The 23,882-nt window shown below is 52.3% G+C and overlaps 3 protein-coding genes across 4 annotated transcripts in view; 2 read left to right on the top strand and 1 right to left on the bottom strand.

The window, feature by feature from the left end:
- Positions 1–6,807, top strand: part of ATG9A (autophagy related 9A) — an 18,282-nt gene extending 11,475 nt beyond the window's left edge. The window contains exons 5-15 of the mRNA XM_006890243.1: positions 1,277–1,438; positions 1,590–1,731; positions 1,910–2,658; positions 2,747–2,900; positions 3,010–3,189; positions 3,596–3,844; positions 4,051–4,229; positions 4,415–4,532; positions 5,273–5,495; positions 6,071–6,216; positions 6,484–6,807. Coding sequence (XP_006890305.1) covers positions 1,277–1,438; positions 1,590–1,731; positions 1,910–2,658; positions 2,747–2,900; positions 3,010–3,189; positions 3,596–3,844; positions 4,051–4,229; positions 4,415–4,532; positions 5,273–5,495; positions 6,071–6,216; positions 6,484–6,489 — 2,308 coding nt within the window. The 3' untranslated portion in view covers positions 6,490–6,807. The remainder of the gene's footprint in view (positions 1–1,276; positions 1,439–1,589; positions 1,732–1,909; positions 2,659–2,746; positions 2,901–3,009; positions 3,190–3,595; positions 3,845–4,050; positions 4,230–4,414; positions 4,533–5,272; positions 5,496–6,070; positions 6,217–6,483) is intronic.
- A 1,341-nt stretch (positions 6,808–8,148) lies between these two features.
- On the top strand, positions 8,149–15,103 carry ABCB6 (ATP-binding cassette, sub-family B (MDR/TAP), member 6). The gene is made up of 19 exons (XM_006890242.1): positions 8,149–8,712; positions 9,045–9,182; positions 9,877–10,063; positions 10,243–10,344; positions 10,505–10,688; positions 11,229–11,350; positions 11,808–11,917; positions 12,087–12,152; positions 12,323–12,448; positions 12,624–12,700; positions 12,793–12,856; positions 12,956–13,041; positions 13,213–13,270; positions 13,458–13,562; positions 13,945–14,119; positions 14,239–14,351; positions 14,583–14,677; positions 14,765–14,833; positions 14,992–15,103. The coding sequence occupies exons 1-19, from the start codon at positions 8,164–8,166 to the stop codon at positions 15,101–15,103; spliced, it is 2,538 nt and encodes an 845-aa protein (XP_006890304.1). The 5' UTR covers positions 8,149–8,163.
- Positions 15,104–15,739: 636 nt separating this feature from the next.
- ZFAND2B (zinc finger, AN1-type domain 2B) lies at positions 15,740–18,086 on the bottom strand. 2 transcript variants are annotated; one of them, XM_006890240.1, is made up of 9 exons: positions 18,010–18,078; positions 17,632–17,726; positions 17,326–17,457; positions 17,039–17,190; positions 16,675–16,770; positions 16,533–16,593; positions 16,384–16,451; positions 16,001–16,073; positions 15,740–15,784 (listed from the first exon to the last, which is right to left on the bottom strand). In XM_006890240.1, exons 1-9 carry the CDS (start codon positions 18,062–18,064, stop codon positions 15,740–15,742), a joined length of 777 nt encoding a protein of 258 aa, XP_006890302.1. In that variant the 5' UTR covers positions 18,065–18,078. The 2 variants fall into 2 exon arrangements, with proteins under 2 accessions (XP_006890302.1, XP_006890303.1); XM_006890241.1 differs by lacking the exon at positions 17,326–17,457 and having other exon boundaries at positions 18,010–18,086.
- Positions 18,087–23,882: the final 5,796 nt, after the last annotated feature.

Genomic DNA, 23,882 nt, shown 5'->3' with positions numbered 1-23,882 from the left:
GGTATCTCTATTTGCAACTTTTTGAGACAGCGCCATACTGCTTTCCACAGGGGTTGCACCATTTTACACTCCCACCAACAGTGAATCAGGGTTCCAGTTTCTCCAAAACCTCTTACAACCTTAGAGATAACCAGTGGGTGGTGGCAGAGATTACCCTGAGGTGAGGAAAGCAGGCTGATGCTCGAGGGCCTGCAGTTAAGAGAAAATAGACTCAAAACTCACTGCCACTTAGTGGGAATGAACTTATGGCTGACCACCCAGCAGGTTTTCTGAGGCTATAAATTATATGGGAGGAAATTGTTCAGCTTTCTCCTGCAGAGTCATGGGTGGATTTGAACCAGTAGAGAAGAGGGTGGCCATTGGCTAGCAGTGCAGTTCCCTAAAGGCTACGCCACCAGAGCTTCCTGAATAGAGAAAGGGGAACATTTTTAAATAAGTAAAATTTTTAAAACCTAAGGTATTGATTCAGTGACTGGGATAATTGGGATGGGAGTGTCAGAGACAGTGCGATTGGCACAGGACAGAGCGGAGTTTAGGGCTGTTGTACATAGATAGGGTCGTTATGAGCCTCAGGCCACTCGACGGCACATAACAACAACAACAAGGTGGAGGTAGCTGTGGTGGCCTAGTGGCAAGAAGCTGCACTGCAATCCCTAAGGAACACAGTTTGAATCCACCGCCAGATGCTCCGCTGGAGGAGGAGGGGTAATCTCCTGTGCAGGCTGGATCAGATTCAGATTCAGTCATACACAACAACAAACAAAGAGTTAGGAAGAGCCAAGGCTTAATAACAACACAAACAAAACCCACAAACAAAAAGGAACCCTGAGGTTGAATAGGAGGGACAGCCCTCCTATTTATTAATTGATCCCTTCCCAAGGCACTCTAAGGTGGAGTCCACAGGGAGTTGTGCTGCAGACCTTTAGACTGTGCCTGTCTGGTGGTTCAAAGCTACAAGCTGCTCATCTGGAAGAAGAGACAGTCCCCTCCTATACCATTTACAGCTTCAGAAATAGAGTCAGCTATGAGTTGCTGCCGACTCCATGGAAATGACTTTGATTTTGACATCACTTCCTATCTCCCTGGAGGCTAACTTCTGTTTTAGAGAAAGCTGGGTGTGGGGGAAGCAGGCTGTTTGGGCCTGAGGCTTATGAAGGTGTTCCAGCTTCCTCAGAGGCTGATCTCTAGTCTAGTCCTATGTCCAGGCTCTTCTTTCTGCACTTTATTCATTGGTGCCTCCCTGACTCCCTGACTGGTCTTCTCCCCACCTCCCCAGGCAGTTCCTCTTTGTGGTTGCCTTCACCACCTTCCTGGTCAGCTGTGTGGACTATGACATCCTATTTGCCAACAAGATGGTGAACCACAGCCTTCACCCCACAGAGCCTGTCAAGGTCACCCTGCCAGATGCCTTTTTGCCTGCTCAAGTCTGTAGTGCCAGGTAACAGCTGCAGATCAAGGAACATAATCGGTGTGGTGTGCTAGCAGGTGGGAAATACCCAGACAAGACTCGGGCTCAGTCTAGCAGAATCCATAAGGACAACATCAAGACAACTTCAAACCCACCCTCCACCCTGTCCCTCCCTGAGCAGGATTCAAGAAAATGGCTCCCTCATTACCATCCTGGTGATCGCTGCTGTCTTCTGGGTCCACCGGCTTATCAAGTTCATCTACAACATCTGCTGCTACTGGGAAATTCACTCCTTCTACCTGCACGCTCTGCGCATCCCTATGGTAAGCTCAGGCAGTTAGCATACAGGTTAGCAGCTTGGGGAGGGTGGATACATTGCTCATTCTCCCCTGACGGTCAGGGTGCATTTGCTTTGAGTCCGTTCAGCTAAGCCTCTGCCTCACACAGGGCAGCAACCACACTGACCATGACTTGCCTCCTCTCACCCTACTCCACCTGCAGTCTGCCCTCCCATACTGCACGTGGCAGGAAGTCCAGGCCCGGATTGTGCAGACCCAGAAAGAGCACCAGATCTGCATCCACAAGCGTGAGCTGACGGAGCTGGACATCTACCACCGTATCCTCCGCTTCCAGAACTACATGGTGGCGCTGGTGAACAAATCCCTCCTGCCCCTGCGCTTCCGCCTGCCTGTCCTCGGGGAAGTCGTCTTCTTCACCCGTGGCCTCAAGTACAACTTTGAGTTAATCCTCTTCTGGGGGCCCGGCTCCCTCTTTCTCAACGAATGGAGCCTCAAGCCTGAGTATAAGCGCGGGGGGCAGCGGCTCGAGCTGGCCCAGCGCCTCAGCAACCGCATCCTGTGGATTGGCATCGCCAACTTCCTGCTGTGCCCCCTCATCCTCATCTGGCAGATCCTCTACGCCTTCTTCAGCTATACTGAGGTGCTGAAGCGGGAGCCCGGCGCCCTGGGTGCCCGCTGCTGGTCCCTGTATGGCCGTTGCTACCTCCGCCACTTCAACGAGCTGGAGCACGAGCTGCAGTCCCGCCTCAACCGCGGCTACAAACCCGCATCCAAGTACATGAATTGCTTCTTGTCACCTCTGCTGACGCTGCTGGCCAAGAACGGCGCCTTCTTCGCCGGCTCCATCCTGGCCGTGCTCATCGCTCTCACCATCTACGACGAAGATGTATTGGCCGTGGAGCACGTCTTGACCACCGTCACACTCCTGGGGGTCACTGTGACCGTGTGCAGGTGGGCCCGGGCAACAGGCGGGGGCAGGTTGACCAGTGTTCCCAGGCAAGGCTCCCGCCTCACCAGCATCGCCCCCACCTCCGCCTAGGTCCTTCATCCCAGACCAGCACATGGTGTTCTGTCCTGAGCAGCTGCTCCGCGTGATCCTCGCTCACATCCACTACATGCCTGACCACTGGCAGGGTAATGCCCACCGCTCGCAGACCCGGGACGAGTTTGCCCAGCTCTTCCAGTACAAGGCAGTGAGTGGAGATGGAGTTAGGGCCTGCTAGAGACTGGCTCCTACGGCTTCAGTGTGGAGGGCTGGGTTCCCTGCCCGCTCTTGTGTGACCTTGGCCCCCTTCCTTTCAGGTCTTCATCCTGGAGGAGTTGCTGAGCCCCATTGTCACACCCCTCATCCTCATCTTCTGCCTCCGCCTACGAGCTCTGGAGATTATCGACTTCTTCCGCAATTTCACTGTGGAGGTTGTTGGCGTTGGTGATACCTGTTCCTTTGCTCAAATGGATGTTCGCCAACATGGGCATCCCCAGGTACTAGGACACATAAGGTCTGGGTGGCCAAGGATGGTACTGACACACAGAATGTCTTTGGGGAAAATGGCACTAAAAGTATTGTCCTGCACCAGGAAATCACAGAAACGCAGCCCTGCCTTGGGCAGCTCTGTGCCATGTACTGTTTGGTAGATGGAAGCCGGGGCTGGATTTCAGCACTCACCTTGGACCCTTGGGCGAGTGGCCCTGAGCAGTTGTTCAGCCACAGCAACTGTCCCTGCGTGTAGCCACTCCTAGAACGGGCACCGAGACCCCCTAAACAAGATGCAGCCATGTGCTCCCTTCTCATTCTCCTTTCCTCGTCTCTCCCCATTCCACCAAGACAATCAAGGTAGCCAGTCCCCGTGATAAACCAGGTAAGCGTTCCTGTCATTCCCCTGTGCAGTGGCTGTCGGGTGGGCAGACAGAGGCCTCAGTGTACCAGCAAGCTGAAGATGGAAAGACAGAGCTGTCACTCATGCACTTTGCCATCACAAACCCTGGCTGGCAGCCACCACGTGAGAGCACAGCCTTCCTGGGCTTCCTCAAGGAGCAGGTGCAGCGTGACGGAGCAGCTGCCAGCCTCGCCCAAGGAGGTCTGCTCCCCGAAAATGCCCTCTTCACATCCATCCAGTCCTTACAGTCTGAGTCTGAGGTGTGTACCCAGGAGCTGGGAGATGAAGGGCGGCTGGGCTGCTGGGAGCTGGGGTTTGGAAACGGAGCCTGACGTGGAAAGGCCAACCCTGCCACGTTCCTTTTTTCTATTCCCGGCTGTGCTGTGTGTCCTAAGGTTCAGAATACTTGGGGAGCCAGAGGCCTTGCCTCTGTCCTGAGAATTCTGTCCGCCTCTTTCTTCCCTAGCCTCTCAGCCTCATTGCAAATGTGGTAGCTGGTTCATCTTTCCGGGGCCCACCTCTGCCCAGAGACTTGCAGGCCTCCCGGCACAGGACTGAAGTGGCCTCTGCCCTGCGTTCCTTCTCCCCTCTGCAGCCTGGGCAGGTCCCCACAGGCCGGGCCCCCAGCACCATGACAGGCTCTGGGTGAGTACTACCTGTACATAAACCCCACAGGGGAGCTGTGTGTCCCATTCACTGCCTTCTCGAGAGCACCTTAGGAGTGTGCCTGGTACTTAGGCCCAAGATGGGAGATCGTGGCAGGAGCTCCTGGTGACTCGCTTGGGTCTCAGAAACACTGACATGTGCTGTGTGTCTGTTGGGGGAGACAGGGTGGACGCCAGGACAGCCAGCTCTGGGAGCAGTGTGTGGGAAGGACAGCTGCAGAGCCTGGTGCTGTCAGAATATGCGTCGACCGAGATGAGCCTGCACGCCCTCTACATGCACCAGGTGAGTGGGCCCGAAGCAGCAGGCCTAGAGCCCACGTGGCAGCTGCAGATGTCACAGGGTTTGAGACTTGAAGAAACAAACCAGAGCTTAAATCTCATCTTTAACTAGAGTGTTAACCTCCCTTCCTGCATGTAACATCTTGGGCGATGGCCTTTGTAGCTGGGCTCACTCTTCTTCAGGGTCTTTACATACATGCAGCCCTGAGATAGCCAGGTAACTCTCCTCCTTATTCAGATTTCTGCTGTTAATTTTTCAGTAAGAACTGTCTGATTACTCTGAGTCAAAGCCTCCCTTAGCCCCTTGAATTTCCCTCCTTTATTGTTTCTATAGCATTCATCACTCTGACATGTAACACCTGGTTCTCATTTACTTGTTATTAAGCTTTTTCCTTTGCCATCACTACTGCCTGCACTTTGGCTCCACAGGGGAATTTTGTTTCTTTAGTTCACAGCTGTATCCCTAGCACCTGAAGAGTGTCTGGTCCTTAGATCCTCACGCAACTTGTTCTTGAGTCAGCTGACTACATTGCAGGAAGCCTGCAAGAAGGCCTCACCACAGCCTCCTTTCAGGTTTTCTCCAAGAATTTGCTAGGAATTGAACCCCTGGAGCTTCTTGTACAAGCTCCACATTATGACTTCTAGGTGAAAGGGTCTGGAGTGGGAAACAGCTGCCACCAGAGCAGGTTGCAGCTCTTTCAGAGAGCCTTCTGTGCCCTATTAAAGAGCCCCTCACTTCTCCAGCTCCACAAACAGCAGGCCCAGGCGGAACCAGAGCGGCACGTGTGGCACCGCCGGGAGAGTGATGAGAGTGGGGAGAGCCTCCCTGACGACGGGGGGGAGGGTGCACGGGCTTCCCAGCCAATCCCTCGTTCGGCCAGCTATCCTTGTGCCACACCTCGGCTTGGAGCACCTGAGACCACCGCCCTGCAAGGGGGCTTCCAGAGGCGCTATGGAGGTATCACAGGTATCCAGTGGGGTTACAGGAGGCGATGGGCAGCAGGGACGGGCACCTGCTCCAGGAATTCTAAGGGGTAGAGAGAGATCAGACGGACTGGGCCCAGGGAGTCTAGCTAAGCCCTGCCCCAGCAGCCCCAACCCATCCAAAGTAAACCCACTGGGGTTGGGTTGATTCTGACTATCCGTCAGGTTTCTAGGGCTTTCTGTCAGCCTTTATGGGAGCAGACTGGCCATGTCTCTGCCACAGAGCAGCTCATAGATTAGAACATCCAACCTTTGGTTTGCCAGTCCATCACATAATCCACCACACCACCGAGGCTCCTTCCAGTAGCCCCACCCACCCGAGCCCACTGTCACCAAGTGGATTCTTACAACCCTCCATTGAGTCTCTGAGGCTGTACATTTCTACAGAAGGAAGCTGCCTCCTCTTTGGCTCATAGGGCAGCTGGTGGATTTGAACCAGGTAGCCTTTTGGTTAGCAACCCAACATGTAGTGAACTACACCACCCATAGCCCCAGATCCATTTTATTCCTGTGTGTATGTAGGGTTTATTTGGAAAGTCTACTTGCTTGCCCCTCTAGATCCTGGCACAATACCCCGGGCTCCCTCCCACTTCTCCCGACTGCCCCTTGGAGGATGGGCTGAAGACGGGCAGTCAGCATCAAGGCATCCAGAACCTGTGCCCGAGGAGGACTCGGAGGATGAGCTTCCCCCTCAGGTGCACAAGGTAAGTGAGCCAGGGTCTGAGACAACTGGTAGGAGTAACTCTCAGGCTGAGGCAAAAGCTTCTCTTGAAGGAGGACAGGCCTCCAGCGTGGAGACGACACTGTCCTCCCTCCAAAATACACTCCTCTCCCAGCTGCTGTAGATTCTAGGGCTGGAGTTTTCCTTCCCTCCCTGAAAATCTTTTCCCTTAATTTGCAGGCTTCTGTACAAGTAACCAGGTAGTTGAAGACTATTCTCAGCACAACTATTTTTTCCTCTTTCTTCACAGGTGTAGACCAGGCTGAGGAGGATCCCTGTATCCCAGGATGGAGGCCACTGTTGCCCTGCCATCCCATCCGTCCGCCATGGGGGGCTCCTCTGAGTGTTGCTGGCTCCACGTGTGTGGTGTTTGTGTGTTCGTGCCTGGCCAAGGGAGGTGCCAACGCTGGCCTTGCCACAGCCCCAGCAAAGGAATTTGGGGCGTAGGAATTAGGAGCACACAGGACTCTAGCCTCATCCCCACCCGGCCCCCCCTTGGCTCAGAGTGTGGTGCTAGAAACTGGTCCCCAAGCCCAGCCCCAGTACTGCCACCTTTACACCTACCCCTGCAAGTTCTCCAGAGGGCTGCCCACCACCGAAGCTGCCAAGCAGGGGGACCGTGTGCCAACTGGAGTGGGGTGGTTGGGCTCTGGCCGTCACCCCCAGTGCCCCCCACCGTGTGCAGTTGAGCAGCTCAGGCTGTGGCCCTTACCTCACCTCAGTGCTCCCCCCCATGCTGCAGCCTGCTCACCTCTCCTGCCTCCGCACATCACCGGCATGTGCTGCTTGCTTCCCTTCTGCTGGGCTTACGCTTTGTGTTGGGCTGGATGTCCAGCTCCCACCTCTCCTGACACTACCTTTTGACACTAAGACAGCTTCTAAATCCCTGGAGCAGAATTCAGATTCTTTGCTGCTCTTCCACCTTTTGGTGGGCACCTAAGAGGCCGAGGCCTCCTCAAGGTGCTCATTGCCACTTAGCCTCCTGACCAGGGTTTAGAATGGCCGCAGCTGGAGGGCACCCTGGCTGTCTTCACCTCCCAGCGAGCGAGCTCGGGCCTGAGTCCCGGCGCCCCCTACAGGTGGGTGGGGGGCGACAGGAAGGCCTCGCCCTAGGCTTTGAGCTGCCGCATTGCATGCTGGGACTCGTCCCTGCCCTCCTCCTCACAAACCTCGCTCACCTCCGGTGCACTGAGCGGTGAACTGAGCTGCCTGAAATCAACAGTGGGACGGGGTGGGGATCGTGTACAGCTTGATAGCCCTTAATAAAGAAGGGACTTTGACCAGGCCTCCGATTATTGACTCATGCTAAGGTTCCGGGAACAAGGAATTGGGGGGGCGGTGTATGTGTGAGCCAGGTATTTAGGATGCTGGAAGGATGACACCCTTCCTAGACCTGGAAGAATGTTGAATATATGAAGCACATGCAAGCATAACCGTATCTGATCTACGGTTCCGTGGAAGTCAAGGTCTCCAACCGGACACGCAGTCATATTTCCCGCCCAGGGAGCGTGGCCAGGGCGCCTCAGTCCCTGTTATTCCGCGTCCTCCGCATGCAAGCTCTTTCCCCGCCCCTTCGGGGAGATCTGGCCAATGGAGGCTCGGGGGTGGGCCCGGTGGGCGGGGGCCACTGCCGTCGAGAGCGGCGGGGCCCGGAGCGGAGCCGTGCGTTCCTTCCAGCCTGCGCGGGGCCGAGGGTCCAGGGCCGGGAGACAGCGCGGGCTGCACGGGCCGCGAGCCGAGACGCAGACGGCGTACGTGCCCTGCGTGAGTGCGTGGCGGCGGCGCCTGCGCGGAGCGAGTGGTTAGTGGGACCGGGTCCACATGCGTCCCTTCCTGCGACCCCGCCGCTTGGCGCTGGGTCGTTCCATGACCTGGGATCCTCGGTCCCTTTCTCCCGTCCTGCAGATTCGGCCGGCCGCCACGTATCACCATGGTGACTGTAGGCAGCTACTGCGAGGCCGAAGGGCCCGTGGGTCCAGCCTGGACGCAGAACGGACTGAGTCCCTGCTTCTTCTTCACTCTCGTGCCTTCCGTGCTGATGGCCCTGGGGACCCTGGCCTTGATGGTGGCCTTTCCCTGCAAGCGTCGGGAAACGCCAGCAGGTCCCGACGCGCTGTCTTGGGGGGCTGGCCCAAACGTGGCGCCCTACGGGCTGCAGCTCCTCCTGGCCACACTTCAGGTGGTACTGCCCCTGGCTAGACTAGCCGACCGGGTGGCCACCGCCCGGGGGACCCCCCTGCCAGGTTACCTATTGCTGGCTTACATACTGGAAACTCTGGCCAGCGTCTGTGGCCTGTGGCTGCTCACAGTGGAACGTAGACAGGCAAGGCAGAGGCTGGCCATGGGCGTCTGGACGAAGCTGAGGCACAGCCCGGGTCTCCTGCTCCTCTGGACTGTGGCGTTTGCCGCTGAGAACTTGGCCCTGGTGTCCTGGAACAGCCCACAGTGGTGGTGGGCACGCTCAGACTTGGGCCAGCAGGTGAGCGACCCCCATGTGCGAGGGGAAGGACTACACCAACATGCCCAGTTAGAATACTCCAGCTCTGGAATGAATACTTGTAAAGAAAGAATGGGAAGGGCTGGCGCTGTCTGGGGCTGATAGCCAGCTGGTGGGGCGTGTCTGTGCTGAGTCATGGGTGATTTTCTGTCTGTTTTCATTGCTGTCTCTTTGTTTATTTTAAAGGCCTATTATGTGTTGGGCGCCAGGGGAGGAACTGGGCAGTCCCACCTACCAGTCCCTAGTCTGGTAATAAATAGTTCAAAGATGGAAGATTAGCCATTGTTGATACTCCTTTCAATATTTCATTCTAGGTCCAGTTTAGTTTGTGGGTGCTTCGGTATGTGGTCTCGGGAGGACTGTTTGTCTTGGGACTCTGGGCCCCTGGACTCCGTCCCCAGTCATACGCATTGCAAGTCAATGGAGACGACGCAGATGTAGAGAGGAACCAGGTACACCTATATTTGTGAGCCGTAAGGGCTAAAACTAGGGAGCCTTGGTAGTCTAGTGATAAAAAGCAGTGTTCCAGACCCAAAGGCATGCAGTGCACATCCACCAGTTGCGCTGTGGGAGGAGGATGGGCAGTTTCCGCCTGTGTGGTTTATTGCCTCTGAAAACCCGCTGGAGGGTCAAATGAATTGGTTCCAGCTCAACAACAAAATCGGAATGGGAGCTCTTGTGGCTCTGTGGTAGGGAGGTCTGTTGCCATCCCAAAGGCCTGCAGTTCAAATCCGCCAGAATGGCCAGTCTCCTCCCGTACGATTCACACCCTAATGAAACCAGCTTGAGGGTCAGCTATGATTTGGTTCCAACCCAACAGAACATAGCAACAAGGTCTTAAATTTCTTTCTGTAAATTTCTGAAATGTCATCATTCATGTGGCAGTTTGGCTTCCGCTGAGATTTACAAGCTCATGGCAGTGGGTTTGTGGATACCATCATTCCTTCTACTCACAGAAACTCATTCTTTTTTCCCCAAATCTCAGCTTATGGACCATTAGCTTTTCTGACCCCATCCGGGATCACCCGTGAATGTCAGATGCCTGACAGCTCCAGTCCCTCCCATTCTCTGCAGGGTCCCTTGACTTCTGCCTGCTGTACCACCTGCTTTCTGAGCACACCTGTCCTATGTGTTTAACTGTTCTAGGTTAGATCAGCAGAGAGAGCCTCACAGTCTACCTGGAGAGACTTTGGCAGGAAGCTCCGCCTACTCAGTGGCTACCTGTGGCCTCGAGGGAGTCCAGCGCTGCAGCTGGTTGTGCTTATCTGCCTGGGGCTCATGGGACTGGACCGGGGACTGAATGTGTTGGTCCCTATCTTCTATAGGGACATTGGTGAGGGGGCGGTCCTGGGAAGGGACAGTGGACCTTAGTGTAGCATACTGGTTTTTCTTTAGTGAGTGGAATGGCCTTAACTAGGGTGGTGGGACAAGAGGCTGTGAGGGGTGCCGGGGACAGCTTTACCTGAAGAAAGCCCTAGCTCCATAGAAGGCTCTGACTCGCATTCTTCACAGTGAACATGCTGACTGAAAAGGCACCTTGGAGCTCCCTGGCCTGGACTGTTATCACCTATGTGTTCCTCAAGTTCCTTCAGGGCGGTGGCACTGGCAGTACAGGTATGAGGGACCTATGCTCACGCTGGGTGGTATGGGCCATCCCCCCTCCCATGGGCACTCCCCGCCCCAGGCCCTCTGCTCTCCGACCTCTCTTCCTGGTGCTGGGTGGACTTTGCCAAGAGGCCCGGGCCCCACTGGTGCCTCCCTTGGCTCCTTGCAGGCTTCGTGAGCAACCTGCGCACCTTTCTGTGGATCCGTGTGCAGCAGTTCACCGCACGCCAGGTGGAGCTGCGCCTCTTCTCCCACCTGCACCACCTGTCACTGCGCTGGCACCTGGGGCGCCGCACTGGGGAGGTGCTGCGGATTGTGGACCGGGGCACGGCCAGCGTCACAGGGCTGCTCAGGTGCCAAGGCAGGGGACGAGGTTTGGCAGGGCCAGGAATCGAGGGGCCAGTCATCAGAAAGCGGATAGACTGAACCTGAGGAGTGGCCTCTCTTACTCTCTGCTCTTTTCTGTGCTCCATGACGACCAGGTCATGTGGGCAGAGAGCAGACCTACTGACCTTCACTCATCCTGCGAGGTCACCTCAGGGTAGAGTTCTGCATGTTTTGCATGTTGGCACAAACATGAGCAAAAATACAGAACTACTCGAGTCTGTAACGTTTCCCCTAAAACACGTTGTGTCTGAGATAGGCTTCATTCTCAGGGTTGCTTTACGTTGCAGGGCTAGTTTATCATTTTTGAACACAGTGTCATTGATTATCATTGATACGGAGACTTCTGTAGTTTGCACAGACTGGTTAATTTACCATCCCCACTTGGGAGACCTTTACATTGATTTCAGTTTTGTCACTTGTAGAAACCAAACCCTGCACTGACACTCGGAGAGGGAGAGTGGCTGGTCTGAGCCCACCTCTCTTTGTCACCTGCCTCACCCTCCTAGCTACCTGGTGTTCAACATCATCCCCACGCTGGCCGACATCGTCATCGGCATCATCTACTTCAGCATGTTCTTCAATGCCTGGTTTGGCCTCATCGTGTTCCTGTGCATGAGCCTTTACCTCAGTGAGTACCGCTCGGTGGGGCCGCCTCGCCGGGCTCTGCAGGGTCTCCCTCAGCACGAGCCCTGCCTGTCTGTGGGGTGACATGGCGGGTGGGCTGCTCCTCTGCCAGGTGAGCTTCATTTGGCTTATCTTGAGTGGAGGGCTGAGGAAGGGCATCCTGGGAAAATCCAGTCAAGGAGAAACCTTGTTTGTATAACAAGGTACAGTTCGTTTACATTGTTTCTCTGAGCCCATTTTCACACATGAGCCCTTGTGCCACTGCAGAGGTGTCTTGGATGTGGCCCTCTCCCGCTGAGATCTTGGCGCTCCCCTGTTCTCCCTCTTGAATGTAGGCCAGCAGGTTCCAGCCTTGCTGTGCATGTGTCAGGGAGCAGATATCTATACTGCATGCCTGCTGCTGGGAATGAGCTCTTGAGCTCTGTTCCACTCTCCCTTCTTTTCCTCCTGACCTTCTCCAGTCCTGACCATTGTGGTCACTGAGTGGAGAGCCAAGTTCCGTCGTGCAATGAACACCCAGGAGAATGCCACCCAGGCACGAGCAGTGGACTCCCTGCTAAACTTCGAGACGGTAACAGAGGCTGTGGGGGCAGTGGTGTGAGGCAGGAGGGTCTTGGAGGAACAGGATTTCTTGAGCCCCAGAACTGAGGAGTATGGTGTGTGGTGTTTGTAATTGGGAATCTGGAGTGAGAAGATCTGGGTGTGAGAGCTGTGTCTCAACAGTGCTTTGCATTCGTCAGGTGAAGTATTACAATGCAGAGGGTTATGAAGTGGAACGCTATCGAGAGGCCATCATCAAATACCAGGTGAGGAGGTCCGTCTCAGGCCTGCTGAGAACGAGGACCTGGGACTACAGAATTGCTGGATTAACAGGAGTAGAATTTGACTGTGAGGTTGGAGATACCTGGGCCCGAATTTGAACTTGGTGATAATCAGCATGTATGTGATGTCCTTCCCTCCCTTGTGTCGCACTCAGGATCTGGAGTGGAAGTCAAGTGCTTCCCTTGTGTTACTCAATCAGACCCAGAATCTAGTGATTGGACTCGGGCTCCTCTCTGGCTCCCTGCTCTGTGCTTACTTTGTCAGTGAGCAGAAGCTGCAGGTGAGGCAGAATCTGGGAGAGAGGCTGGGGATTGTGCTACGGATGGGAAAGCAGGGGGTCGAGGCAGAAGGCCGTGCACCAGCAGGCTTCTGAGTGGGGAGTGGGCAGTGGGATGGGGGAACAGCCTGAAGCCTCTACTGACACAGTCCTCTTCCCTGCGTCTGCATCTCTACAGGTTGGAGACTTCGTGCTCTTTGGCACTTACATCATCCAGCTGTACATGCCCCTCAACTGGTTTGGCACCTACTACAGGTATTGAGACCCCTGGCCCTCACCTCTGCAGGGGGCATTGATACTTCCCAGGCTTCTCAGAGGCACCCGAACCACCAGCCTTCTCCTCCCAGGATGATCCAGACCAACTTCATCGACATGGAGAACATGTTTGACCTGCTGAAAGAGGAGACAGAGGCAAGGGAAGAGCGAGGAGGAAAGTTGGGTGGGCCGGGAGCTTACTTCTTGTGTCAATAGTCTGTAACACACACACATGTGTTGGCAACACCCTCCCAGGTGAAAGACCTTCCTGGAGCAGGACCCCTTCGCTTTCAGAGAGGCAAGATTGAGTTTGAGAATGTGCACTTCAGTTATACTGATGGGTGAGCTCTTTCCCCATGTTAAACATGTCACTGTCTTCCTGCCCCTCTTTAGCTCCCTCCTACCTGTGAAGAGAGCCTGAGCAGGGGCAGAATGGAGCCAGTGGCTCTGGTGATGAACGAGGGCCTGGGGCATGCAACACACCTGCTGACCATGCCCTCTTGGTTTTCCAGGAGGGAGACTTTGCAGGATGTGTCCTTCACTGTGATGCCTGGACAGACTCTGGCCCTGGTGAGAGGACACTCAGCCACTCGGGTCCCCATACTCCTTCAGCATCCCTGCTTCTCTGCAGTGGGGACTCAGAGCCCATGGTGACCTGTCACAGGACCAAATGTGGCAGCTCGATCATCATTGGCTCCTAGGAAGGAGCACAAGAAACCTATGATCCTGAGAGTGGCCCCTGTTTTCAATGCACCAGGTAGGCCCATCTGGAGCTGGAAAGAGCACAGTTCTGCGCCTGCTGTTTCGCTTTTATGATGTCAACTCCGGTTGTATACGAATAGATGGGCAGGACATTTCCCAGGTAAGGCAGCTTGAGAGAAGACTGGCGTTGAGGAGCCTGGAGGTTGGGGGCATCCAGGGAGAGTAGATAGCACGTACCTGTGTAAAAAGCTGGGCCAGGAAATTTCAGCCTGTCTAGCCTATAACCAGTTGTGAGTGCTGTGTGTCAGTCATATCCTGCCAAGTACCAACATATTCCACAGCAGTCTAATGAAGTGGACAGAAGAAGTATTTTCTTTCCACAGATGGTGAAACAGAGCTTGATGTGGTTTGAGTGATGTAGGATGGTGTTGGGCAGACTTCTACCCAGGGCTTCCTTCTTATCCCATGTGTCTCCTACCAGCCCACCCTGCCTCCTACCCCGGGGAGTCCCACAGGAGTGAGCTATGGTCTTTTGGCCCCAGGTGACCCAGAACTCTCTTCGATCTCACATTGGAGTTGTGCCCCAGGACACAGTCCTCTTCAATGACACTATTGCCAACAACATCCGCTACGGCTGCGTCACAGCCAGAGATGAGGAGGTGGAGGCTGCTGCACGGGCGGCAGGCATCCACGAGTCCATCTTGGCTTTCCCTGAAGGTGAGGTCTCCTGCAGTGTCCTCACCCTGTCCATTGCAGTCCTGTTCATCCACTGACCACTGCGCCAACACAGAAGCTAAGTGAAATACACATAACTTGAGGGGACGGGATATCCACAGGGTATGAGACTCAAGTGGGAGAGCGGGGCCTGAAGCTGAGCGGTGGTGAGAAGCAGCGTGTCGCCATCGCTCGCACCATCCTTAAGGCTCCAGATATCATTCTGCTGGACGAGGTAAGAGCCCTTGGCAGCTTTCCCCTTACTCTGCTTCTGCCTCCTGCTTAAGCCACTTGTGCTGGGCCCAGTCCCCATCCAGGATAGAGAATGTGTACCCAGGTTTTACAGCAAGCCTGAGTTTTGAAGGCCCGACAAGGGGTTCATGAGGCCCAGTCAGTGACTGCCTGCAGCCTCCTTCCATTAGGGGCTTGGGGCAGCAGGGGCAGTTAATTCAGAGCCTGTCTTTAGGCCACATCAGCACTGGATACATCAAATGAGAGGGCCATTCAGGCCTCTTTGGCTAAAGTCTGCGCCAACCGCACCACCATCGTCGTGGCACACAGGTACAAGACTATAGTTCCAGGTCAGAGTGTTATGGGCCCCCCCTCCCCTTTGGTGGTGTGTTAGATAACTAGTGTCTGATTTCTCAGGCTCTCGACTGTGGTCAATGCAGACCAGATCCTCGTCATCAAAGATGGTCGCATTGTGGAGAGAGGACGGTAAGGTCTCTGGGGGGATGACCAGGATAGTACCTCTGTTAGCGCTTCACTAAGAGGTTTCTAGAAGGATCTCCCTTGGGCAATGTGTTCTCTTCCTTGAATGCCCAAGAAGATCTTAGGATAAAACTTGACATCTGTGACTTTCCTCCCTGACCCAGGCATGAGGCTCTGCTGTCCCGAGACGGACTGTATACCACTATGTGGCGCCTGCAGCAGCAGGGACAGGAAGATATGTCAGAAGACACTAAGTCCCCGACCACAGAAAGGTGACAAAAGTCGTGGCCACTTCCTTGCCAAAAGACAGCTTGTAGAATGGAAGGATCCCTTTCCCTTGACATATTTCATCGCCTTGAGGCATGGCTGGAGGGAGGGAAAGGGGTCTTTCAGAAAAATCACTATGGGTAAATAAAATTGTGGACTGTTGTGGCTGTGGCTTTGTGGCAGTGGTGCATTGCAGCTGACCTCTAGCCCAAGGTCTGCTAAATACTCCTGACAAGACTCGTCTGATTCTGGGTGGAGAGAGGAAAGAACACGGACACGAAGATGCATTACTGGATGCCAAGATCTTTTACTCTTTTTCAGGGTCCTCCCTGCCCACTACATATGGGGGCAGCCCTGGTATAGGAGGGAAGACATATGATGCAGGGGGTTGAGGAGGGCCTGGCAGCACCCACCAAGGCTCTGCCAGGGCACAGTCCATAATCACTCCCATCCATCTGGAGAGTCCCCCAGGGCCTTCTGTAAGCTCAGCATCACAGGTCTGGCGCTGCCAGCTCCTGGAGGCAGTGTCCGTGTCACTCCTGCCCGTCTGTCCGTTCCAGTTTGCTTTGGGCCTCTCCCTGTGGACCCTAGAGGTGTGGGGCCACAGTCGTCCTCAGTCACGCCTCCCTCCCCAAGCCCAGTGCCCTAGCACAGGTTGCAGGTAGACGGCTTCAAGCTGCGGCTCTGGGCCTGGAGCAAGGAGAAGGAGAGGAGAGGGAGACAGGAAGTGATGTCAAGGAAACGAGGACAGTCCTTCAGAGCCATTCAGAATGTTCTGGAGTTATACAGAAAACAAAAGAATAACCAACACTCCAGATGCTTCACCCCTGGAAGCAAGCAAGTAAGAAATGACCTCTTCCTCCCTCCCAGTGCCAGGACCCCATTTTTATGGCACCCTCGTCATACCTGCTGCTGTCGGTATTCCGCTTCACTGGCTGACAGCGCTTGTGCTAACGCTAAGTCTTCTTCCTCCTGAGAACTGAGGAAGAGGAGCAGCTTAAATTGGATGCCATTAGTATCTAAAATATGAGTACCTGCTCTGTGCAGCATCCCTTTGCGAGCACTTAACTCGGTCTTCACAGCCACCCTTACCAGAGAGGTTATTAACACCAGCCCCATTTTGTAGAGAACATTACGACCCTCAACAGGTAAAACAGCTTTGTCAGATGTTCTACAATTAAATTTGAACCCAACTTCCTTTTCTTGCATCAGGCCAAGTGTGGTCCTAAGTCTTACCCTCCCAGTTTGAGCCTTTGCCCAGCTCCCAACTTTCACAAGCAGTTAGGTACCTAGGGACCTGGGGCTTGATCTCTGCCAGTGACAGTTCCAGGGCTCGCTGCAAAGCCTCGTCCTCACTCTGCAAGAGGAAGAAGAAGACCAGTTGCCAGTAACTTGACTTTTGAGTTTGCCTCTCCATTCAACCTCCTTCCCAACTCACCAAGCCATTCTGCAAAGCAATCACTGGAGGGGCTGTCCGGGATGGAGACTGAGTTGAGACTCTATGGCAAATATTAAAAAAGTAGAGGTTAGAGATCTGGTGTGTGGAGCGGTGGGAGAAGAGAAGTCATGGACAGGTTTACCTGCTTGGAGAGGTAGATGAAGCCACAGTCTGACTTGGGCTGGGGGTGGTGCTTGTAGAAGCAGCCAGACCTTGGGCTCTGGAAAGGGCAGCAAGCCTGCAGGGAAGCAACACTCTTAAGCCTCCAAACATCACCTGCTAACATGTTACCCACAGGACTTACCCAGCCACCCCAGGAAATCAAAAGGAGAGCTGCTCCACAGAGCCCCAGAAAACACCCCAAGTTCTGTCTCAGAACTAGCACATGTGGGCTTGGAAAGAAAGCCAAAAGGCTCTCCTAGCAAAGTCAAATTGGAGTGACAGGTTGAACCCATTTCCAAAGAAGGGTATTGTCCTCCAAGACAAGACAACTTGGTTTCAATTACCCTGCCCGGCTGGTCGGGTGTCCCTCCCCGGAGCACTCATGGTCCAGCGGATGACGGTGCTTAATGCAGAAGTTTCGGCCACAGCGATCGCAGGTGAGTTTCATCATTTCTCGCTGGCGGCAGCCAGAGCGTTCACACTTATTGGTGTAGATCTAGGGGGGGGGAGCGGGAAGGTGTATCTCAGCGGAGAATGACCTTTTCCCCCCTAACCTCATCACAGCGGCTTTCTGCAAGCACTGTGGCCCAGCCTGGTCCGGTGGTCGCTGTCTACCCCCTCCAGTGCTCACCTTCCGTTTTTGCTGTGCGGGATCCGACCGACAGTCTCTGTCAATGTGCTCCCCGACAGCACGGTCAGGGGGCTCCCCTCTGGCCACAGGCACAGGCACATTACAGAGTGGACACACCGGCACCTGGATATCCTACAGGCAAGGAGCAGGGATCAGCCCGAGGCCCACTCCCAGGCCAACCTGATGCAGAATATATCCCTCGAAAACGCACAGAAGTGCCTAAGGAGCTTGGCAAAGCCAAAGGGCTGCACGGAGTCTGCAGGCATCCGCTCCCCTCCCCAGGGGCCCTCAGCACCGCCCCCTCACCTTTTGGTAAGCAGATCCACAGTGATGCTGGGCATAGGCCACATGGTCTGCGCAGAAGATGCCCGAGCAGGCGTCGCACTTGAGCGGCAGAAAATCTGCAGGAAGTGGGTCCCGTCACAGGTTTAAGCGGGGCCTTGGGTCCTTTTCCCATCACTCAAGCTTTCCCATTTCGGAGAAGGGGAACGCTTTCCTGAACAGCCCAACTCTGTGTAACAAACGACAGCCTCTCCCTAGTTTACTATCTCCTTAGCCACGCCTCTTAGACACCGCCCCGAACTCCGCGGCCCGCCCCCTCTGACCCGCCAGCCCCGCGCCCACCCGGCGGCCACCTGCGGTCGCAGGACCTTCTGGCCCCGGCCCGCGGGCTCCGACCCTTACCCAAGCGCTGACAGCTCGGCTCGGAGCAGTGCGCCCCGAGGTCCGGGAACTCCATTGCGGGGAACTGGCAGGGTCTGCTCAGCGAGGAGGCGAGGGCCGTGCACCTCCTGAGCCTCTACTCCGGGTCCCGGTTGCGACCCCGCACTCAGAGGGGTCCCCGCGCCGCCCCCGCCCAGCCCGTGTTCGCGAAGACCTCGGCGTCTGCCGGCCCGCGCCTCCCATCCCTCCTCTGGCGCACGGAGCGCGCTGACATCATCGCGCAGGGCGGGCACGTCCCGAGCAGTCACCGGGAGGCGGGGAACCGGCTGCGGAGCCCCGCCCCTCCCGCCTGGCAGGGGGCCGGCTCTTGGGTGACACTCTCCGGACCGGCCAGCAGGTGGCCGGACCTTCTCGCGGTCCTGGGAGTAGTTCCCAGGGGGCCGGGGGAGGGGCCGACGGCTGGGTGACACTCTCCCGACCGGCCAGCAGATGGCCCGCCGCCGCCCCGGTGTATACAGTTCCGAGTTACAGGGGAGAGCAGAAAGCCCGGCGAATGCATGCACAGCTGTTGTTCTGGCAAAGAAGAGTGGAAAGCTTTGGGATCTTTCACAATTCGGTCTCCATCCTACTTCTCACTCTACAGCTTCCCTTTGGGGGTCAAGCCTTCCCTTCACCAACTGACGGACGACTTCCAAAACTCTCTGATGTGCAGATTTCTCTCCAGAACTGCACATCGTTTCTGCATGGGTGTCTTACTTTTGTTGTTAAAAGCTGCACAATCGGCCCCGATGCATAGTGACCCTGTGAACATCCTGCACCATCCTTGCGGTCTCCTGCGCCTGAGCCCATTGGTGCAGGCTCTTCAGACAATCCACTTCACTGAAGTTTCCTCTTTTTCGCTGCTCCTCTATCAACCATAATGTCTGCCTTTAGAGTCTGACGCCTTCAGATAACATGTCCAAAATATATGAGACAAAAATCTCACCATCTTGGCTTTTAAGAAGCAACGTTTGCAGCATAACCTATGGCAAGGATTTGAACTCCAGTGCACCTAACAAGAAGAGAGGTGAAAGGTAAACCTAGATTAGAATAACCCACACACGCACACAATTTAGTAAATAGTGTGTTGTTGCGCTGATTATCACTGTGGCTCAATTTTACTGGCCACCCAAAGGAACCATACAGAACTGACTCCTGTCTTGAACAAATTAAGGATTGCTGCTGGGTGGAGTGGAGTGTGATAGGGAGTTCTGGTGGCCTAGTGAGTGAGGACTTTCACTGCCAAACCCAAAAAGGGCGGTTCAAATCTATCTACCAACTGCTCCTGGTGAGAAAGATGCAATGTTCTCTTCAATTTACAGCCTCTGAAAACCTGCTGTAGGGGGCTGGGTCAGTGCCTGCTCCAGAGCAATGTCTCTAGTCTGAGTTGGAAGTGATAAACGTCCACACTCTCATTTCCACATCTACCAGCCAATCTCTTGCGTACAAGTACAATCTCTTGCACTATGGAGTCTTTGTGGGAAAACCAGGAGGAAGGAATACTGAGACAGGGCTTTGAGGTGAGTAGCCACTAAGCTCTATAGCTGCAGCTCAAGTGGGAGATGAGTCAAATGCATGTAAGAGGGCACTAGGAGCATCTGTTCTATTCAGCTTGTCAGATTCTCCCCTGGGAATTTGTAATCATGACAAGAGAATCCGTGTTTACCATATACCTGAGGTCTAGGGGGGGGGGAGAGATTGTAACCTGCAGTGCCCTGACTGGCGGACACAATGAGCTCCACGCATAAGTTGTCAGGTACGGTCAAGTCACCTATGACTCATACGTAGCAACACCATGAACAACAACAGATCACAACCTTGTCCTGTCCTACACCATCGCCACATCTCCTCCATACTAGAACCCATTGTTACAGTCCTTGTGTCAATCTATCTTTTTTATTATTATTTTATTATTATTGTGTGCGTGTACTGTCAAATCGGATCTGACTGGTACAGGAGGAGATCGCCCCTCCTTCTCCAGCAGAGCATCTGGTGGATTTGAACCATTTACCTCTGGGATTGCAGTGCAGCTTCTTGCCACTATGTGTCAATCTATCTTGTTGAAGGTCTTCCTTTCTTTCCATGAACCTATATCTTTCCCAATATGATGCTTTTTCCCCCCAAGGACTGGCCCCTCCAAATAACATGCCCAAAGTATTTGACACGGTTTCAACATCGTTGCCTTTAAGAAGCACTCTGGTTGCACTTACTCCATGACAGACTTATTTGTTCTTTTGGTAGTCCTTTGTATCTACAATACTCCTGCCAGCATCACATTTCATAAAAATGCCGTTTTTATGGAATTCACAATTCCATAAAAAGAGATTGGTTTTATAACTCACACCCATTTATTTAAGTCATATGATTACTGACTCTTAACCTCGTCCTAAAGTTTACCCAACAAGCTGTGGGTAACTGCCCACAGTAACTGCCTTTTCTGTCTCATTGGTTTTACATTTACTGTCTCTTTTAAGATATTATGAGTCACTTCACTAGATTGAGCACATTGTTCAAGTCTTTGTTAGACTCGGTCATAACCTGGAATCACTCTGAGACATACAGGAGTCCAGGTGTGCACTAAGGGCCCTCTGCCATGGAATTTGCTTTTAACCTTGACACTTTTGAAAGCACATTTTATTGAAGGTCTTAAAACACAATTCCAAGACTCCACCATCTGTGGGAGCTGTTATGTTGAAGCACATTGCTAATAGTTGACAGTTTTGTACGTTTTTTTTTTAATTGAAATTCCATCTTTATTAGTTTATTGAAAAAAAAAACCAAAACAATAAAAACACACAAAGATCCTAACTCAGTGATCACATATACAAAGGCAAAGTAAACTCACAAGGAACTAATTTTCTCATCATTTTGGAGGTGCTAGCAGATCACTAGCCTGCTGTCTTTTCCATTTCATGAGTTTTCATGAAGCTGCAAAAAAATTGCTAGTTTTAATATAATTTTCTAGACTTCAACTTAATGTGCAGTTTAGGGTGTACAGAAGTTTTGTACGTTTAAAATGACAATTTCATATGGGTTAATATTAGCACAGGACACTGGCAAGAAAATGTTTTCTGACCTGCTGTCTGATCCTCAGCCTGCTGGAATTTGGAGCCCAGCTGTGAAGATAAATATGTTGTTTGGGATTATGGTTTAAAGTCCACACATCCAGTGGATTGACTCTCAAAAAAAAAAAAGTCTGTTGTCAGGGACCTCTTCAAAGTGCTAAAGAGCAATAATGTTTGTTTGAAGATTTAGGTGTATCTGATCCAAACTTATTTTCAGTTACTTGCTATGGAGCTGAAAGTTGGACAGTGAATAAGGATGACAGAAGAAGAATGCTTTTGAGTTGTGATGTTGGAGAAGAGTGCTTAAGAGTGCCAAGGACTGCCATAAGGGCAAATAACTATGTCTTGGAAAAAGTATAGCCAGGGTTCTCCTTGGAGGCAAGGCTAGTGAAACTTTGTCTCATGTACTTTGAGCATGTTTTTGGGAGGGGCCAGTCTTTGGAAAAAAGACATAATATTTGGAAATGTCAGCAAAGAAGGGGAAGACCCTCAATGAGATGGACTGAAACAGTGACAGCAGCAGTGGGCTCAAGGATGTCAGAGATGGTGAGGACGGCACAGGGTCAGACAGGGTTCAGGTCAGCTGTCCATAGGGTCACTGTGAGTAGTAGTTGACTCAACAGCACTTAAAAACAACAGTAGAGTTTGGAGATGACCACAACAAAATCAAGTATCTCCCTGTCAATCTCCTAGTGTGCCCAGTTCCGCTGATTATCCACTTTTATGGGTTGATTCGTGTCAATTTGGTAGGTTGTTATTTTTCAGTATTAGGTAATTATTCTCCATCTTGTGCTATGACGCAATTGTCCTCTGTGCCTGTGACATCAGTCTTAACCACTATGAAGTTAATGAGCTAACATTACTGACAATTACGCTAATGAGATAGGATATAATCGACAGGATTAAATTATATTTTTTTATTTTTAAAAAAAATGTATTAATTTTAATGAACATTTACAGAGACTTTGGATTTCCATTCATTCATTGTTGCATTTTTCTCCCTGCCCACCCCTCCCCCCAAGTTCGCTCTTCTATTTGAAAAGTAAAAGAAAAATTCTTTCATTGTTATACAATCCCCACCTCCACCCCAACCCCGAGTATACTCCACTATGCAACCTTCATTCTGGACTCGTCATGATCATAACACCCAATCATATATTGCTTTTACACAGTTCTCTCCCTCATCTGTTTCAATGCAGTATACATTATTTATCCCCTCTTTCTAGGTCTCCCTCCAACCCTGATGTCAGTCCCATTCTACAACAGTGGCACTATGCAGTATTTGTCCTTTTGTGACTGAGATATTTCACTTAGCATAATGTCCTCCAGGGTTACCCATTTTTAATAATATTGCATAAGTTCCTTGTTTTTCAATGCAGCATAGTATTTCATTGTGTGAATATACCAGAGCTTTTCTATCATTTGTTTGTTGATGGGCACTTGGGTTATTTCCAACTCTTTGCTATTGTGAACAAAGCAGCAGTAAACATGGGTGTGCATCTATCTGCCTGGGTGGCAGTTATGGTCTCTTTGGGGTATATTCCCAGGAGTGGAATTGCTGGGTCAAATGGTATTTCTATTTGCAACTTTCTGAGAGAGCACCATACAGCCTTCCATAGTAGTTGCACCATTTTACACTGCCACCAACAGTGAATAAGGGTTCCAGTTTCTCTGCAACCTCACCAGCAGTTGATGTTTGCTAAGTTATATATTTTTAAGATAATTTTTTCATTTTCATTGTGATTTTAATGAAAGTTTACAAAATAGATTTTCATTCATTCATTCACTCTTGCACATTTTCCTCCCTCCACCTGTTGACTTTCTTTTTAAAAAATATTTTCATTCATTTTTCCACAATTTCTTCCTTCCTTGGTCTGCAGAGAGAGAGACAGGAGAAGGACAGACCAGGGAAATACCTCACCCTAGGGTGGATTAGTGCAGGTTTTATAGTAAGGATCTTTAGGGAGGGAAGGAAGGGATATTCCATTGTGGTTTAACCAGTGGGTGGTCTTCTTGAGAGGGCAAGGAGAGACACTCCTTGGTAGCAGAGGCTGTTCACTCCCTTTGTTGACATGTTCATATTCCTTGAATCCTTTGTTCTCCCTTTGTTTGACCTTGGTCCTGGCCTGACAGAATGCTGGAATTTTTGTAATAAGCCTACCTGACTTTTTCTGATATGCTTGGAAATAGAACTCTGTTGTCAAGTATATTTAACTAACAAGTCACAGATAAAAGAAGAGTTTTCAGCTGTGTAAAAGCCTGCAGAAATTGATAAAGTGTTGTTTTTGTATGGCCTTGAATCTCAAAGGTGTTGGATATTTTGTCTGTGGAATGTTAATCAGTTGTGTATGTATCCTAATAATTTGTTTTATTGATATGTGTGTTTCTTTCCTGAAAACAATCAACTTTTTCTCTTTTCCTTCTGGTTCCCTCATTAGGGAGCTCTGGTGGCCTGGTGGTAAGGAGCTCCACTGCCAACCTAAAGGCATGTAGTTTGAATCCACTAGCTTCTCCTGGCAAGAAACATGAAGAATCTCCTCCCTTGCCATTTACTACCTCTGCAAATCCGCTGGAGGGTCAGCTAAGGGTCAGTTCCAACTCAGTGGTACATAACAGCGAAGTTCCCTCATTGAACTCTGAAGTACATCTTTGTTTGTATGATAATCTTGTTTCTTTCTGCTTTGAACATCCTGTGATATCCAGCACATGAATAACTATTTTGTGACTAAGGATAAGCCCACTTATGGAAGATGGCAATAAAGGAAGTGACCAAAGTTCCCCGGGGGTCCT

This window comes from Elephantulus edwardii, unplaced genomic scaffold (assembly GCF_000299155.1).
Source record: "Elephantulus edwardii isolate Elephantulus edwardi_28Jun2011 unplaced genomic scaffold, EleEdw1.0 scaffold00087, whole genome shotgun sequence".
Taxonomy (NCBI): domain Eukaryota; kingdom Metazoa; phylum Chordata; class Mammalia; order Macroscelidea; family Macroscelididae; genus Elephantulus; species Elephantulus edwardii.
Note: the sequence above shows the minus strand (reverse complement) of the source record. Positions and strands in the feature narration are given on the sequence as shown.

Bases quoted from the DNA above. Each gene is read 5' to 3' on its own strand.
- ABCB6 (XM_006890242.1), top strand. From the start codon at position 8,164: ATGGTGACTGTAGGCAGCTACTGCGAGGCCGAAGGGCCCGTGGGTCCA. The intron at 13,042-13,212 runs GTGAGCTCTTTC...TTGGTTTTCCAG, and splicing joins CACTTCAGTTATACTGATGG to GAGGGAGACTTTGCAGGATG. The intron at 14,120-14,238 runs GTGAGGTCTCCT...GGATATCCACAG, and splicing joins CATCTTGGCTTTCCCTGAAG to GGTATGAGACTCAAGTGGGA.
- ZFAND2B (XM_006890240.1), bottom strand. From the start codon at position 18,064: ATGGAGTTCCCGGACCTCGGGGCGCACTGCTCCGAGCCGAGCTGTCAG. The intron at 17,727-18,009 runs GTAAGGGTCGGA...CACTTCCTGCAG, and splicing joins GCCGAGCTGTCAGCGCTTGG to ATTTTCTGCCGCTCAAGTGC. The intron at 16,452-16,532 runs GTGAGTTGGGAA...TTCCTCTTGCAG, and splicing joins TTGCTTTGCAGAATGGCTTG to AGTGAGGACGAGGCTTTGCA.